This window comes from Manis javanica, chromosome 3 (genome assembly GCF_040802235.1).
Source record: "Manis javanica isolate MJ-LG chromosome 3, MJ_LKY, whole genome shotgun sequence".
Taxonomy (NCBI): Eukaryota; Metazoa; Chordata; class Mammalia; order Pholidota; family Manidae; genus Manis; species Manis javanica.
Genome location: NC_133158.1, coordinates 6,215,220 through 6,231,264, shown reverse-complemented (window position 1 = coordinate 6,231,264; position 16,045 = coordinate 6,215,220). Strand labels below are relative to the sequence as shown.

The 16,045-nt window shown below is 38.1% G+C and overlaps 1 protein-coding gene across 11 annotated transcripts in view; it reads right to left on the bottom strand.

Moving 5' to 3' along the window:
* CCDC66 (coiled-coil domain containing 66) overlaps positions 1-16,045 on the bottom strand; it is a 54,257-nt gene that overhangs the window by 22,565 nt on the left and 15,647 nt on the right. For 10 of the 11 annotated variants that reach the window (XR_005061587.2, XM_037019302.2, XM_037019303.2 and 7 more), the window contains 5 exons: positions 12,648-12,763; positions 12,075-12,176; positions 943-1,071; positions 318-568; positions 24-108 (listed from right to left, as the gene is read on the bottom strand). Coding sequence is in view for 10 of the 11 variants with exons in the window: in XM_037019302.2 (XP_036875197.2) it covers positions 24-108; positions 318-568; positions 943-1,071; positions 12,075-12,176; positions 12,648-12,763 (683 nt within the window). In the remaining variant the exon portion in view is untranslated. The remainder of the gene's footprint in view (positions 1-23; positions 109-317; positions 569-942; positions 1,072-12,074; positions 12,177-12,647; positions 12,764-16,045) is intronic. The other variant, XM_037019305.2, reaches the window with a different exon arrangement.

Genomic DNA, 16,045 nt, shown 5'->3' with positions numbered 1-16,045 from the left:
GAGCAATATTTATAATGCAATACCTGATGTTCTAGCTGTTTCTGTCGCCTCCTGTCTCGTTCCTCAATCTGAGCTGGGTCCAAGAGAGCAGTCATTGAACGGAGGAAGCTGGCAAAATAGATACATTAACTGTTTAAAACCCCAAAAGGTGGGTTTAACAAGCTGCTAAACATTTTTGCTTAGGATATGTCTACTAACCACTTCTACTTAGAAAAAGATTCCAAACTTGAAACCAATTAATACATACTGTAAATATAGAACAGTCCCAATAAAGCACACAGACTTCTACACATCAGTAAATACCTGAATGAACTTACTTTGTTCTGTGGCCATTTGCCATAGCGACATTTCTAATAGGTTCTGCTACACGCTCCTCCTCTGAAGGCTCAACCTGACTTCCAGCTGTAGGTGTACAGACACCGCTGTTCTCTGCCAGCTTCTGAATGTCCGGAGACACACACAAGTACTCTGGTTGTTTGTGTGGTGACTGAGAAGACAGTTGAGATTGAGAACCAGGATTGCTCTTTAAGGAATCAAAACGCACTGACCATCTGTCATGTTCCTCACCCTAATCATGACAGATAAGAATTGCTAAGAATTTCTCTAATTAATTATTCCCACATAGAAATTCCTAAATGGCAATCAAACGTGATTTCTAAAGTCTCCATAAAGCAGAATAAGCATCATAAAAATTAACAAAATTGTTTCTGTATTGATTCCATATACATTTAGGTAACTAGCTCGGAAAATATGAGAAATTTTAAAAATAAGGAAATTTCTAAGTGTTAAGTTACAAGAAGCTATGCAAAATCACACTGAATGCATTCAGTGAAATGTTCTCAAGAGCAAATGTGGAATAACTTGACCAGTCTTATCAAATAGTTTCAGGATACTTTATGTTTAAAGACTTTGAAATTATATCCATACAATGTCATAAGTTACCTTTAATGATGCCGTTTTTTCCTTTGTTTTTCTTTGCCGATCATCTGTTTGCTTATTCAACTCTTCAATCCATTTTCTCTGCTGTTCTTGTTTCAAAGCACTGAAAGGGGGCTCCAGTGGCACGGCTTCCTAAACAAGTCACCAATACCACCTGAAGTTAAGTTCTCTTTTTCTAATCACTTTGTATTTACAAGTCTTGCCAAAGAACTTACACAGACTTAATGCAGTAAGGTGTTTATCTCTAAGAGGAGCAATAATTAAAAAAAAAAAAAATTCAGGTATACAAGAGTTAAGTAGATGTATTTTGATTTTCAGAATCATATTTGTAATGTATACTAGCAGAAGGATATAACAAAATAAATATAAGAAAAGGAAATTTTCTAATTAAGAAATAGAAAATTTTCCCTAAAACAATTATGAGATTTTCAAGATTCTATCCTAATAGTATCTCATTCAGACTTTGAAAGGAGTTATTGTTCATTTTAAATAGATGAATATTGTTTTTACATTTGGCTTTAAAATATAAGAAACACTGCCTTTGGACCAAGAGCCAAGAAGATGTAAGAGTATGATTTCTCTCCTGAATCATACTGTCTCTCCCCAGTATACCCCTTTGTCCATTTCTGCTGTTAGAGCCCTATCAGTCTATGATGTTTCAGAAAGAAAAATTATCTAATGTCCACAATAGGTCTTTGAGTTCTAAGGAAAAAAACAAAAATAAAAACAGCAGCACAAAAATCTGTTTTTTTAACTTACGAAGTTTAGTATGCTCTAACAAGAAAAGAATATATTCTGCTGACACTGTCCTGAAATGCAAAAGCTAAGTATCAGATATTTCCTTAGATGAAGTAACTGCAAGTTACTTGAAACAGTCTGACAGAAAGCAAAACTGAAAGAACAGAACAGCAGCAGACTCACCAACTCCAAGAAGGGACTAGCAGTTACCAAAGAGAAGGGTTTGGAGAGTGTGGGTGGGGAGAGAGAGAGGAGGGGATTAAAGGGCACTGTAATCAGCACTCACAATACAGGTAGGTCCCCGGGAAGGCGGTACAGCACGGAGAAGACTAGTGACTCTACAACATCTCACTTCCCTGATGGACAGTGGCTGCAATGTGGTGTGTGGGGGGGACTTGAAAATATGGGTGAATGCTGAAACCACAATGTTGCTCATGTGAAACCTTCATAAGACTGTGTATCAATGATACCTTAACTAAAAAAAATAGCCTGACAGAATACTACAATGCAATATACCTTAAAATGTTACTTTCTGCCCTTGTTTTTACTAGCAACAATGGCAAAGCTCAGTTTCCAACTGTTTTGATCAAAGGAAATATTTATCCAGAGGAAAAATCTTAGTATATTAGGTGTTCCTACCAATTTTGAACAGATAACCAAAATATTCACTTAAGCCTAAAAGAACCACTTTAAAAGGAGCATTACCTTCAGTTAAGTAATTTAAGTAATTAAGTACTGCTATTTTAGAGGTCAAAATGTAACAGAAAAACAGATTTTTTGAACTCTTTAGAAGATATTCTCAACACAGTACTCGATCATCATAGAATTCTGTAATCTGTTTCTTAAGTCTTATGTAACCAGACCTGGTTTCAAATTTTAGAGCAGTTTTGCAAATTATTCAGGGATTCGCACAAATCAAAATTACTCTAGAAATTTCCTAAAACCATTCATAAAATTTTTTATATATGTATTATATTTATAACCCTACGCGAAATTGAATAATTCTCTCAATTCAGACTTCCATTTCTTAATCAAGGATGTCATACAAAGCAAGTACCACTCACTTGTTTGCCATCTGAATAATTCATTTCATTTCTCCAAAGGACTAGGAAACCACTATTTCCTTTTTTAACAGTTTCCTCCATGTACATACAGCTAGAGGAATGAAAAGTAAAAGGACTTGGTGGGTGGGGAGAGGCAGCAGGTAGAATGGAATCTCCCTTGTGGTTACTGAGCTCATAGCTGACGCTGAGTAAGGCAAGTATGTGCATAATGCAGGCTCACTGTGTACACAAGTGGGTCTGACCATGGTCTAGTATCTCTCTGCCATTAATTCTTCCACACAGCTAAGAAAAGAATCCTCTTTCGCCAGGCTCACTCATAACTCTACATAAAAACTCCTTTTCTGAATACCTGTTTTGAACACACTATGCCCCCACCACAAACAATCCCTAATGTTACAGGGTCCCAATGTAAATCTTTGGCTGCCTTTAATTTATTCTACGTCAGGAAATGTTAGTCTTGCTCCTGATACCGATGCAGTATTTTTAATAGCAGCTGCTAAATCATAACTCAAAGTACAGGGCTTTTCAAATGGTCCACTACAGATGCCAGTTGTTTCACTGAATTCTCCCCTTAAGTTAGCAGTCTTTAAAAATGCAGCTCTGGGAAAGGACAGCACTCATTGGTGACTCTGCCATGGTCCAGAATAGCCCTGTGTGCCAGTCCACGGCTCCCAAGTCCAGACAACAAAAGCCTCCTCAGTCTAGACACTGTCATCTTACCCCATCTTGTTCGCACGCCAGGCAGAAAAGACATCGTGTGTGGGAGATGTGTGGTCCCAGAACGTCGGGCTGTAAAGAACAGGACCTTCCAATAGGAGGAGCACCGAAACAAACAGCTGGCAGCACTTGGGGAGGCCTCTCGGAACTTGACAAGTACAGAGGACTATAGAGATGCGCCTACAGCTAAAAATTTCTGGCTTTCATGCTCACACCTGCCATATAATCCTCTCAGGAGCCACGTCTATTAAACATCTTTTGCCTACTTTAAAAAATTGAGCTGTTCTCTTACTACTGAATTTTGGAGTATTAAAACATATAGTCCAGATATTAGTCCTTATCAGATTTTTTTGTCAATATTTTCTCCCTCCCTGTGTTTTATAATCTAACAGCACCCTTCTAAGAGCAGAACATGTGATTAAGGGCATTTATCAACTTTTTCTTTTTATAGATTGTTGTTCTAGTACTGTGCCAGTGACATCTGTATACTGATTTTATATCCAGCCACTCTGATTACTTTTTACCTATTATTTCTATAACATTGAGACTATCATTTATTTTTGAATGTTTAACCTAGCTTGCATCATTCCTTGAATTAACTCAACTCATCATGATGTATTATATATAATTTTTTTCTTTCCTGTATTGCCATGTCAGGTTTTGGCATCAAAAACCGTTGTTTTGTTATCTTTGGTCATCAGGTTTTTGTTTATACTGCCCTCATTAACAACCTTGAAAAGTTCTCTCTTTTACCTTAATTGTCTGGAAGAATTCATCAACGCATCTGGTTCATTTTTTGTTTCCTGCATTCTTCTTAAATGCTTAAATGCTTGAAGAAGTCTATACTTGCTCTTGAAATTTAAACACTTACTAGGTATATCTTTAAACCAGCCTCTTTTTTTTTCATTTAGCTCAATTTTTTTTTTCTGGTCTAGAAAGTTCTTTCTTTGATACCTGGTATTATTACTTCTTACCATTTACTGTTTTTGTCTTTGGAAAAACCTATCACTCAAGATTATATCTTATAAGCCACTTGTAGTATCTTGTCAGACTTCTCATCTTCTTAGACTTCTTCCCATACTCAGGAGGTGTCCCTACTCACTGTGATCTCAATTTATTTCATTGCCAGTTTGTGTTTTCTTTCCTGCTAATATACGCCTAAGTTTTCTTCTACTCTCTCATCTTGGGCCTATTCCTGTACAAGGTTTTCTGTAAATGCCAGTTTAATGTGTACAGCTGGGGCTTCTCTTACTCTTTTTTTGTGCTCTATGGCCCTTTAAATCTGAGGTCAGTCATTTCTTTTTGTTCTGGGACACTTATCTTAATTACTTTTTCAGGTACTTCCTATCTTTTTTCCTCTCTCCTTTGAGCTGCCTATTATCTGAATGTCAGCATTTTCTTTTTTTCCCTCACATGGTTTTAAAAAAATGTCTCCCTACTTGCCCTCTTTTTCAAGATATTTTCTAATTATGGTTTTCCAATTATTTACTCATTCCTGAGCTATATCATTTCTGCTATCTCCTTTCTATTGATTATATTTATTACTTTAAATGTTTCACACCTAAACTTTGTTTGGTTTTGTTTCCTGCACTCACTGCTAATACTTCCCCTTCTTTTACGTTCATCAAATTAAATCTGAGTCATTTTTCTAGTATTTCTGCTTCTACTGGAATCTGATATCCTCAATGTTGCTTTTCCTTTGAAATAGTGGTGTTTTCCTGAACCACTTCAAGTTTTTTATAGACTAAGATAGGAATAAATAAAAACTAAATGTTTCCTTTAAAATTCACCTGCTTCACAAAATGGGACATATTTCTTATGAGATGTTTTCCTTAAGTACTTATCAAGAATTTCACCCTTTCCAGTGATGGATATTTTCATAGTTGACCTTGTTTCATGTTTATTCCTCCTTGAGCAAAGACAGATTTTACTAAGTCTAGTGTTATGGGTAGTTTGGAAACACAAGTTACTCTCGGTGTTCTCCACCTGTTTAGATGTTAGTGAATTCTGCCTCTTATTCTAAAACTGGATGCACAGGAATTTGAAATGCCCAGGACACTTCTTGAATCTGAATAGGACTTCTAACAGTGCTGTTTCCTTATTCTACCTCAACATTGAATCTTTCTGGTAAAGCAAAGAGACCCACCTAGTTTTGAATAAGGAAGGAACTCTCCATACAGTTCAACTTTGGAGGACTGACATGAGGTTCCTGAGTCCAAAACTACACAGTACTGAGAGGCAAAGTGAAGCTTTGGCAAAGTCTGGCTCATTTGGGGCAGGCTACAGTATTTGTTTCTTCTGAAATAAGGCCATAAGTGGCCTGGGGTTACAATTAGTCCCATACCAGTTCTACTATGGAAAGACCTCATAATTCACAAACACTATTCTCAGGATTCTAAAGTAACTTAACAGAAGGAATGTAAAGGTTTTCAGCATTCCATTTTTATTCTACTGCATTGTGACCTCTTATTTCTTAAAGAATCATGCCCAACTAGATTGATATACACAAATCCACAGAAATTCTTGAACTCTGAACTATGCTGTAATGGGCTCTTCCTGATACATTTTGTTGTCCTTTCTACCCATTAGCATGGCATAAATATTACACAAAAATTTTTAAAGTTCGGAAGTTGTTAAGTCAAAAAAGTAAAGGATATATAAACATTATCCAGGTATGAGTATGCATATGTGAATGCTCTGGGAATTGATGCAGATCGTGTTTTGCGCATCTCCTCATTCCGAAAACTAATATAGTACCCAGACGGATTCACATCAAAATCATGTGCTGCACGTTGACGACCACACTCAAGATCCCACACCACAAAGAAAACACTGTTAGAATAAACAAATCCAGCAACTGCAGAATACAAAACCAACATAAATCAACCGCATTTCTATATACTAACAATGAGCAATCTGGGAAAAGGAAATTAAGAGAACAAGGTCTACCATTTGACCCAGGAATTCCACTTCTAGGAATTTACCCCAAGAATGCAGCACTCCAGTTTGAAAAAGACAGATGCACCCCTATGTTTATCGCTGCACTATTTACAATAGCCAAGATATGGAAACAACCTAAGTGTCCATCAGTAGATAAATGGATAAAGATGTGGTACATATACACAATGGAATATTATTCAGCCATAACAAAAAAAACAGATCCTACCATTCGCAACAACATGGATGGAGCTAGAGGGTATTATGCTCAGTGAAATAAGCCAGGCAGAGAAAGACAAGTATCAAATGATTTCACTCATATGTGGAGCGTAAGAACAAAGGAAAACTGAAGGAACAAAACAGCAGCAGAATCACAGAACCCAAGAATGGACTAACAGTTACCAAAGGGAAAGGGACTGGGGAGGATGGGTGGGAAGGGAGGGATAAGGGCAGGGAAAAAGAAAAGAGGGCATTACGATTAGCATGTATAGTGCATGGGGGGGCACGGGGAGGGCTGTGCAACACAGAGAAGACAAGTAGAGATTTTACAGCATCTTACTACGCAGATGAACAGTTACTGTGAAGGGGCATGTGGGGGGGACTTGGTGAAGGGGGGAGCCTAGTAAACGTAATGTTCTTCATGTAATTGTAGATTAATGATACCAAAATAAAAAAAAGAGAGAACAACTTCATGTATAATAGCCTTAAAAAGAACAAAATACTTAGGACTAAGCAAAAAAACATGTACAATGAAAACCATAAAACATTATTGAAGGAAATTAAAGACACAAACAAATGGAAAGATATTCCATGTTCATGGATAAAAAAATTGAGTATTGTCAAGATTACCTAAAGCAATCTACAGATTCAGTGCAACCCCTATGAAAATCTCATTTTTTTTTTGCGTAAGTAGAAAATCCACCTAAAAATTCATAGGGAATCTTAAGTGACCCTGAATAGCTAAAACCACCATGCAAAAGAACAAAATTAGATGACTCTCACTTTCTGATTTCAAAACTTAACTAAAAGAGACAGTACTCAAAACAGTGAGACAGTGGCATAAGGATGGACACACAGAATAATGGAATAGAATGGAGAACCCAGGAATAAACAAACCCTCACATACACATTCAAATTATTGACAAGGGTGCCAGGATTATTCAATTGGGAAAGGACAGTCTTTTCAACTAATAGTGCTCGGAAAACTAGACATTCACATGCAGAAGGGTTAAGCCGTACCCTTAATTTACACCATACACAAAAACTGACTCAAAATGGATCAAAGAGCTAAAACTATAAAACTCTTAGAAGAAAACATACAGGAAAAGTTGATGGTATCAGATTTGGCAGTAACTTCTTGGATATAACACCAAAAGCACAGGCAACAAAGGAAAAAAAAAACAGATAAAATGGATTTTATCAAAATTAAACACTTCTTTGCATCAAAGGACCCTATTAATCAAGTGAAAAGACACCCATGAAATGGAATAAAGTATTTACAAGTCATTTCTTGAATAAGGTATTGATATCCAGAATATATAAAGAACCAAAACTCAACAACAAAAAAGAAAATCCAATTCAAAAATGGGCAGTGGACTTACAGACATTAACTCAAAAAAAGATATATAACTGGCCAATAAGCATATGAAAAAATGCTCAACATCAATAATCCTTAGGGAAACACAAATAAAACTACAATGAGATACTACTTCACACACGTTAGGACAGTACTGGTGTCAATGTGGAGAAATCAGAACCCTAGTACACTGCTCATGGGAATGTACAATAGTACAGCAGCTATGGGAAACACACTATAATAGTTAAATATAAAACTGCCAAATTACAATTGGTAAATATTTAGCTTAAAAAATTAAACATAAAATTACCGTATCATTCATATCCCACTTATGGATAATACTTACCCCCAAGAATTGAAGGCAGACTTAGAGAGATTATTGGTACACCAATGTTCATAGCAGCATTATCATCAATGTGGTAACAATGCAAATGCCCACCAGCATTTGGATGGATGTACAAAATGTATTACACATACAACAGAACATTACTCACTCTTAAAAGGGGATGAAATTTTAATATATGCTGCATTATGGATGCACCCTGAAATCATTACGTTAAGTGAACTGTATCAGACTCAAAAGGAAAAACGCTGTATGATTCCACTTAAGGTACCTAGTATAGTCAAATTCATAGAGACAGAAAGTAGAATGGTGGTTGCCAGGGGCTATGGACAGGAAGAAATGCAGGTATTGTTTAATGGGTACAGTTTCAGTTTGAGAAGATGAGAAAATTCCAAAGAGAAATAGTGGTAATGACTGCATGGCAATATAACATACTTAATGCCCCTGAACTGTACACATGAAGATGATTAAAATGATAAATTTCACTTATATTTAACCACTACTTAAAAAGTAAGAGAGTGTGCTATGCAGGGAAAAAGACGGAGGAGCAGAAAGGCAAGGCAGAAACCTCCCGTGCGCACACACAGCAATGAAGAAACTACAGCGAATGCAACTAACCCTGAAAATGACCTGAAGACTGCAGAGCAGACCACCTGCACCTGGGGAAGAGGAGAAGCCCACACAGGGAAGGGTAGAGTGACAGAGCTGACATACAGCAGGACCCCAGCTCTTCCTCATCCCAGCCCACAGGCGGAGGAACAGAAACTGAGCAGGGAGGGGATAGGTGCCCAGGAACTCTGCACACCTGGCCCTGGGGATCTGCTCTGGGAACACAAGTCCACACTGCACTGGGTTCTGGTGATTAGCGGGGCTGCACACCAGGAGAGTTGGAGCACTCTCGGAGGCTGAGACTCCTGTCGCTTGTGGAGGACAGGCACACTCCTGCAGTCCCACTGAGACCCGAGGCAGAAGTGGCACTCCGAAAACATTTGCCAGCAGCAGGAAGGGTGCTGAAGATGGAGCTCTCTCCACAAGAGAAAGGGCAGGTGGATGACACTTCCCCAGCCCTCCCTTGACCCAACAGGTCAGGAACTCTTGGGAGCCCCAGACACTCCATCCCCCTAGCCGGTGGCTCAGCCCAAGGTGACTGATTCCCCGGGCACCACCAGCACACCAGCCCACGTGGCCCAGCAGCATCAAGACTTTGCTGCCTGGCAGACAGAGGGAGGTTGTCCCAGCTTTCTCAACCCTGTCTCGGCCAATCAGAGAGGCACCTGGAGGAGGGAGCTCTGAGCGCTCCTTCCTCTGCCCAGGAGACCCAGACACCACTGCAAAACCCACACGCCCTGCAACCATGGGACTCACCCACCCCATTAACCCAGCAGGCCTGCCATCGCTGCAGGGCAGGCAGAAGGCGGCCCCACCCACAGCCATTCCCCGCAGAAGCCACTGCTCTGATCACAAAGGGCCAACTGAGGCAAAATGTCATCTGTGACAGATAGACTACTGCTGACAGACAGACAGAAAGGCAGCACGCCCACTACCAACAAACAGCAACGGAGGCTCCACCACAAAGGAGAACCAGGCACTGGAGAGTAAAGAGTCTTGAGCTTCTGGGCACCACAGGATGCCTTCCTCATAAAGCCACTATTCTGTAGACCAGGAAGCATAGCTGATCTAATACAAAGGAAAAAATCCTGACAGGAGTATGTTCCGAACAAAACTACAGGATAAGACATCAGAAAGAGGACTAAATGAAATGGAGACCACCTATCTTCTTGATAAAGGTTTCAAAGTAACAGTCATAATAAATATGCCCACTGCTTGGGGGAGAAATATTGATCTTTTCAGGGAGGACTTCGACAAAGATAGAAGAGCTGAAGAGCTGAAGAATACAGTAACTGAAATGAAATATACAATGAGGGAATGAATAGTAGATGGCTGCAAGTAGGGGAACGAGATGGAAATCAGAGAACAGGAAAACAACAAAACTGAGGAACAGAAAAAAAAACCTCTGGAACTGAGAGCATGCAGAGAGCTACATGACAAATCCAAAGCAAAACAATATTCACATAATAGCGGCACAAGAAGGAGAAAACAGAGACAAAGGGACAGAAAGTCTCTTTGAAGAAATAACTGTTGAAAACTCTCCCAACCTGGGGAAAGAAACAGACACTCACATCATGGAAGCACAAAGAGCCCCTAACTTAAGGAGCACCCCCCCAGAAGACAAAACCAAGAGATATAATAATTAAAATGGCAAAGATTAAGAATGAGGAGAGAGAACTCAAAGCAACCAAAGAGAGAAAAAAAGACTGCTTAGAAGGGAAACCCCATCAGGCTAACATCAGACTTCTCAGCAGAAACTTCAAAGGCCAGAAGGGAGTGGCATGAAATATTTGATGTACTGAAACAGAAGGAATTTCAACCAAAAATCCTCTACCCAGCAAGATTATCATTCAAATTTGGAGAGATTAAACATTTCCCACAAAATGCATGCTGAATATATAACCACTAAACCAGCATTACAGGATATGTTAAAGGAGTTTCTGTAGATGGAAATGTTCCTACGTCTAAACAGTTTTCACCAATGAAAATAAACCCACAGTTAAGGTAGTAGAGCAACTGCTTACCAAGCAAACACAAACCTGAAACAAAATAAAAGCAGCAAAACTAACTATACACTAAGTCAGACACAGTATACACAAAAAAAAGGCAGATAATGAAATCTAATATGTAAAGTATGGAGGAAGAAGAAAAAAGTACTTTCAGATTGTGTCTGAAATATAGTGATCAACATACTAGACTGTTACATGGTTAGGAGGCTATGCTTGAAACTTATGGTAACCACAAAGCTATAGCCTATAATAAATACACAAAAAATTAAAAAAGAGAAATCCAATCACAACACTAAAGAAAACCATCAAATAACAAGAGTATAAGAGAGGAAGGAACAGAGAGGCACTTTAAAACCAACCAGAAAACAATTAATTAAATGGCAATAAGTACAGAGCTATCAATAATTACCCAAAATGTTAATGGACTGAATGCACCAATAAAAAGACAGAGTGGCAGAATGGATAAAGAAACAAGACCATCTATATGCAGCCTACAAGAGACTCATTTCAGACCAAAGACATACACAAACTGAGTGAAGGGATAGAAAAAGATATTTCATGCAAATAATATGGAGAAAAAAGCAGGGGTAACAGTACTTACATCAGAAAAAAATAGATCTCAAAACAAAGTAACAAGAGCAAAGAGGGACATGATCTAACGATAAAGAGGTCTGTCCAAGAGGATATAACTGTTATAAATATCTATGCACCCAACACAGACGCACCTAAATATGTAAAACAAATACTAACAGAAGTAAAGGGGGAAATCGATTACAACACAGTCATTGTAGATGACTTTAACACATGACCCGTATCAATAGATCAATGGGAAGAATAACTAAGGGAACAGAGGTACTGAACAATACAGATGGACCTACCAGACATCTTGCAGAACACTCCACTCAAAAGCAGCAGGATACACATTTTTCTCAAATGTACATGGAACTTTCTCCAGAACAGATCACATATTAGACCACAAAAAGAGCCTCAATAAATTCAAAAAGAGGTAACTTCTCAGACCACAATAGTATGAAACTAGAAATAAATTACAGAAACAAAACAAAAAAAGCCTACAAGTGCATGGAGGATAACCACATGCTTCTAAATGATGAACTGACAAAGTAATGACACTTAGGACTTACCTCTGAAGTCTGACTAGTTCTAGGCAGTGAGGGCCCATCCACCTGGACCACAGTTACCTGACTGGGAGACTCTGAAAGCATGCTCACAGAGCTAGCAGAAGTCTAAAAATAAAGAGAAAAACAAAGCCACTTTTTCTGTGTCTGATATTAAACAGGCAAAATTTAAAAGTCACCAGAACACCACCTGAGGGAGACATTGTATGTACTTAGAATTGATAAGCAATCACTTATGCTGATTCAATAACCCTGCAATGGATATCACATGGTCAGTGGCAGAATTTTGTAGTCATCTAAAAATTTGCAGAGCTCTTTTAGAGGAGCCTAGTGGAGGTGCCTGGACCCCCTCCCAGTGTAGAGGAGCCTATTACCAATGTAGTAAGATAATTTACAGAATGTAAATTGAGGTCATAATTAAAAATAACAGTTTTAAAATACCATATAGAAATTAAGTTTTTCTAAAAAAAAGTAAGTATGCCTTTAAAATAAACTTTATGATATGAACATAGCTTAGAATTTAAAAACTGCAAGTAAGATGTCTTTTATTCCATAAATGCTTGGTTTTGATACTCTTACCTTAGACTGGTCAAGAATTTTTTCCCATACTATTTTATCACTTTCAGATTTTTTCCAAGGATTATTCCATTTTTCAGAAGCTTCTTTTTCTTTCTTCTTTAAAGCAACCTGTTCATCTGTAAACAATGTCCTTTTTAAAAAAATGTACAACTGTAAAAAAAATCAATGTAAACAAATCATGACCTTCTTAAAGAGTGCAGAATCCAACACAGATCTAATCAAAATTGGTTTTTAGGGAGACTGACTTACAAGAATTTTAAGGGATATGGAAGAAAACATTTAGTCAGAAGCAAGTTGAAGTATGGAACAAATGAATGTAAAAATGTTTTAATTACAATTATCAATAAGGAACAATATTTTCAGAACAATACATCTTGTACTGTGTTAATTATTCTTAGGCACTACTTTCCTATAATGTTCATTCAGTTACTTTTTAGAGACTTAACAGCTAGAACTCTGGATGGAGAACTATGGAGTCTAATCCAAGTCCAATCACTTCCTAGGTATATGACTATGGAAAACTGCTGTTCACCTCTCTAAACCTCAAGTTTCTTCTATAAAACTGAGAGTAATAATAGTGCCTATTTCAGTACAGGGCTTAACACAAATGTGTAAAAAAATGTTAGCCATTATAATCCCTAACTGCTGAAAAGTAAAAAACAAAATCTTGGTGCAACAGACCCACGTAAAAACTAGGCCCCAAATTATCGATAGTCCTAAAAATTCAGTGATGTATAAATTTAAATTCCAAGAAAATTAATGAAAGCATGACTTGAACAAAGACAGATGTGTTTTTCTAACAGTATCAAGTAAAAGGAGCTGAATTGTTTTTTAATAATTAAGGCATAAAACAGTTCAACCATTTCCAAGAGTTCCATCTTACCAAAGAAGTTTGCAATTGTAGTTGATAAGCTAAATTTATACTGAAAGAACATACTTAAAGCAGAAATTATGATATAAACACACACCAGGTCTCCAAATCATCTCATACTGCTATCACAAATTTCATTTCTTCATAATTGTGTTTTCTTGACTTCCAGCAGCAATTCATTCCCTATTTCTTCTCCTTATCACTTTTTCTAGATTACCTGTCCCAACAGGGTTATGACTGCCTCATGGGACTTCCCAGGTGAGTGGAGGGTGAAGTCCATCGTCATGTTTTTAGTACAGTTACTCTTAAGTACAACTGTTACTTCACTTTCCAAACTGTTACTTCTAGTCCAAGAAATAACAGGAGTTTACTATATTTTACACCTTAACAGAAATTTATAATAAGTTTCTCTGTTATAATGCCCACAAGCTGACAAAAAGCAGTAAGCTTGTTTGGAATACAGTCTGCATGGAATATACTGGTTGACACCGTATTAATGATACCTAGTTAGAATATTTTCATTACTAAAAAAAAAATAAACTCAAGAAAATTAGTGGTGAAAAAAGATGGCGGAGTAGGAAGGCAAGGTGGAACACAAAGCAACTACAGCAAAAGCAACTAACCCTGAAAACAACCTGAAGACTGCAGAGCAGACCACCTGCACCTGGCGAAGAGGAGAAGCCCACACAGAAGGGTAAAGTGGTAGAGCCATCATCCAGTGGTACCCAAGCCCTTCCCCATCCCGCCAACAGGAAGAAGAAAAGAAACTGAGCAGGGAGGGATAGGCGCTCGGGAACTCTGCATATTTGGCCCTGGAGATCTGCTCTGGGAACACAAGTCCACACTGCATTGGGTGGAATTTAAATTCCAAGAAAATTAATGAAAGCATGACTTGAACAAAGACAGATGTGCTTTTCTAACAGTATCAAGTAAAAGGAGCTGAATTGTTTTTTAGCGGGGCTGCACACCAGGGAGAGTTGAAGCACTCTGGGAGGTTGAGACTCCTGTCACTTGGGGAGGACAGGCACACTCCTGTGGTCCCACTGAGAACCAAAAGAAAGGCAACAGTTTGAAAGATTTGCCTGCAGTGGGAGGGTGCCAGAGAGGGGAGGGTTGGACAGAGCTCTCTACAGAGGAGAAAGGGAAGGTAGAACACAATTCCCCAGCCCTCTCTCAACCCAACAGGTCAGGCACTCTTGGGAACCCCCAAATGCTCTATCCCCCTAGCTGGTGGCTCAGCCCACAGGTGCTTCCCTCACCACCTGCTGGCCCACTCAGCCCAGCAGCAGCATGCTTCTAAATAATCAATGGCTCAATGAATAAATTGAAACAGAATTCAAGCAATATATGGGGACAAATGAAGACAAAAATACAACAGTCCAAAATTTGTGGTTCACTGCACAAGCAGTTCTAAGAGAAAAGTACATAGCAATACAGAACCTACCCAAGAAACAAGAACAATCCCAAATAAACAGTCAAAACTCACAAGTGAAACCTCAAGTTGTAGAAAGAGGGATAAAGATCAGAGCAGAAATTTACAGGGAAGAATGAAACAATAGAAAAAAAAAAATCAATGAAACCAAGAGCTGGTACTTTGAGAAGATAAAATAGATTAAGCCCGTAGCCAGACTTATTAAGACAAAAAAGAGGGAGTGCACAAATGAGAAATGTAAAAAAGTAGTCACAACAGATACCACAGAAATACAAAGAATTAGAGAATTCTATGAAAATAAATTGGACAACCTAGAAGAAATGGGCAAACTCCTAGAAAAATACAACCTTTCAAGACTGATGCAGAAAAGAAAAACAGGAAATCTGAACAGACCAATTACCAGTAATGAAACTGAACTGGTAATCAAAAAACTCCCAACAAATTAAAGTCCAGGACCAGATGGCCTCACAACTGAATTCTACCAAACATTTAAAGAAGAGCTGATACCCATCCTTCTTAAAGTATTCCAAAAAGTAGAAGAGGAAGGAATACACCCAAACTCATTTTATGGGACCAGCATCATTCTCATACCAAAACCAAAGACACTAGAAAACAAGAATATAGACCAATATCCCTGATGAATATAGATACAAAAATCCTCAATAAAATATTAGCAAACTGAATTCAAAAATACATGAAAAGGAACATCCATGACAACCAAGTCGGATGTATTCCTGCATTTCAAGGATGGTATAATATCTGTAAATCAACCAATGTGTTACACCACATTAATAAAAAGGGTAAAAACCACATGTTCATCTCAGGAGATGCTGAGAAAACATTTGACAAAATTCAACATCCATTCATGATAAAAACTCTTCACAAAATGGCTACAATAGGGTTTGCACCTCAACAAAATAAAGGCCATATATGACAAACACACAGCTAACATCACACTCAGTGGTGAAAAGTTGAAAGCTTTTCCTCTAAGATCAGGACCAAGACAAGGATGTCCATTAGCACCACTTTTATTCAACATAGTACTGGAGGTCCTAGCCATGGCAATCAGACAAGACAAAAAGATTAAAAGGCATC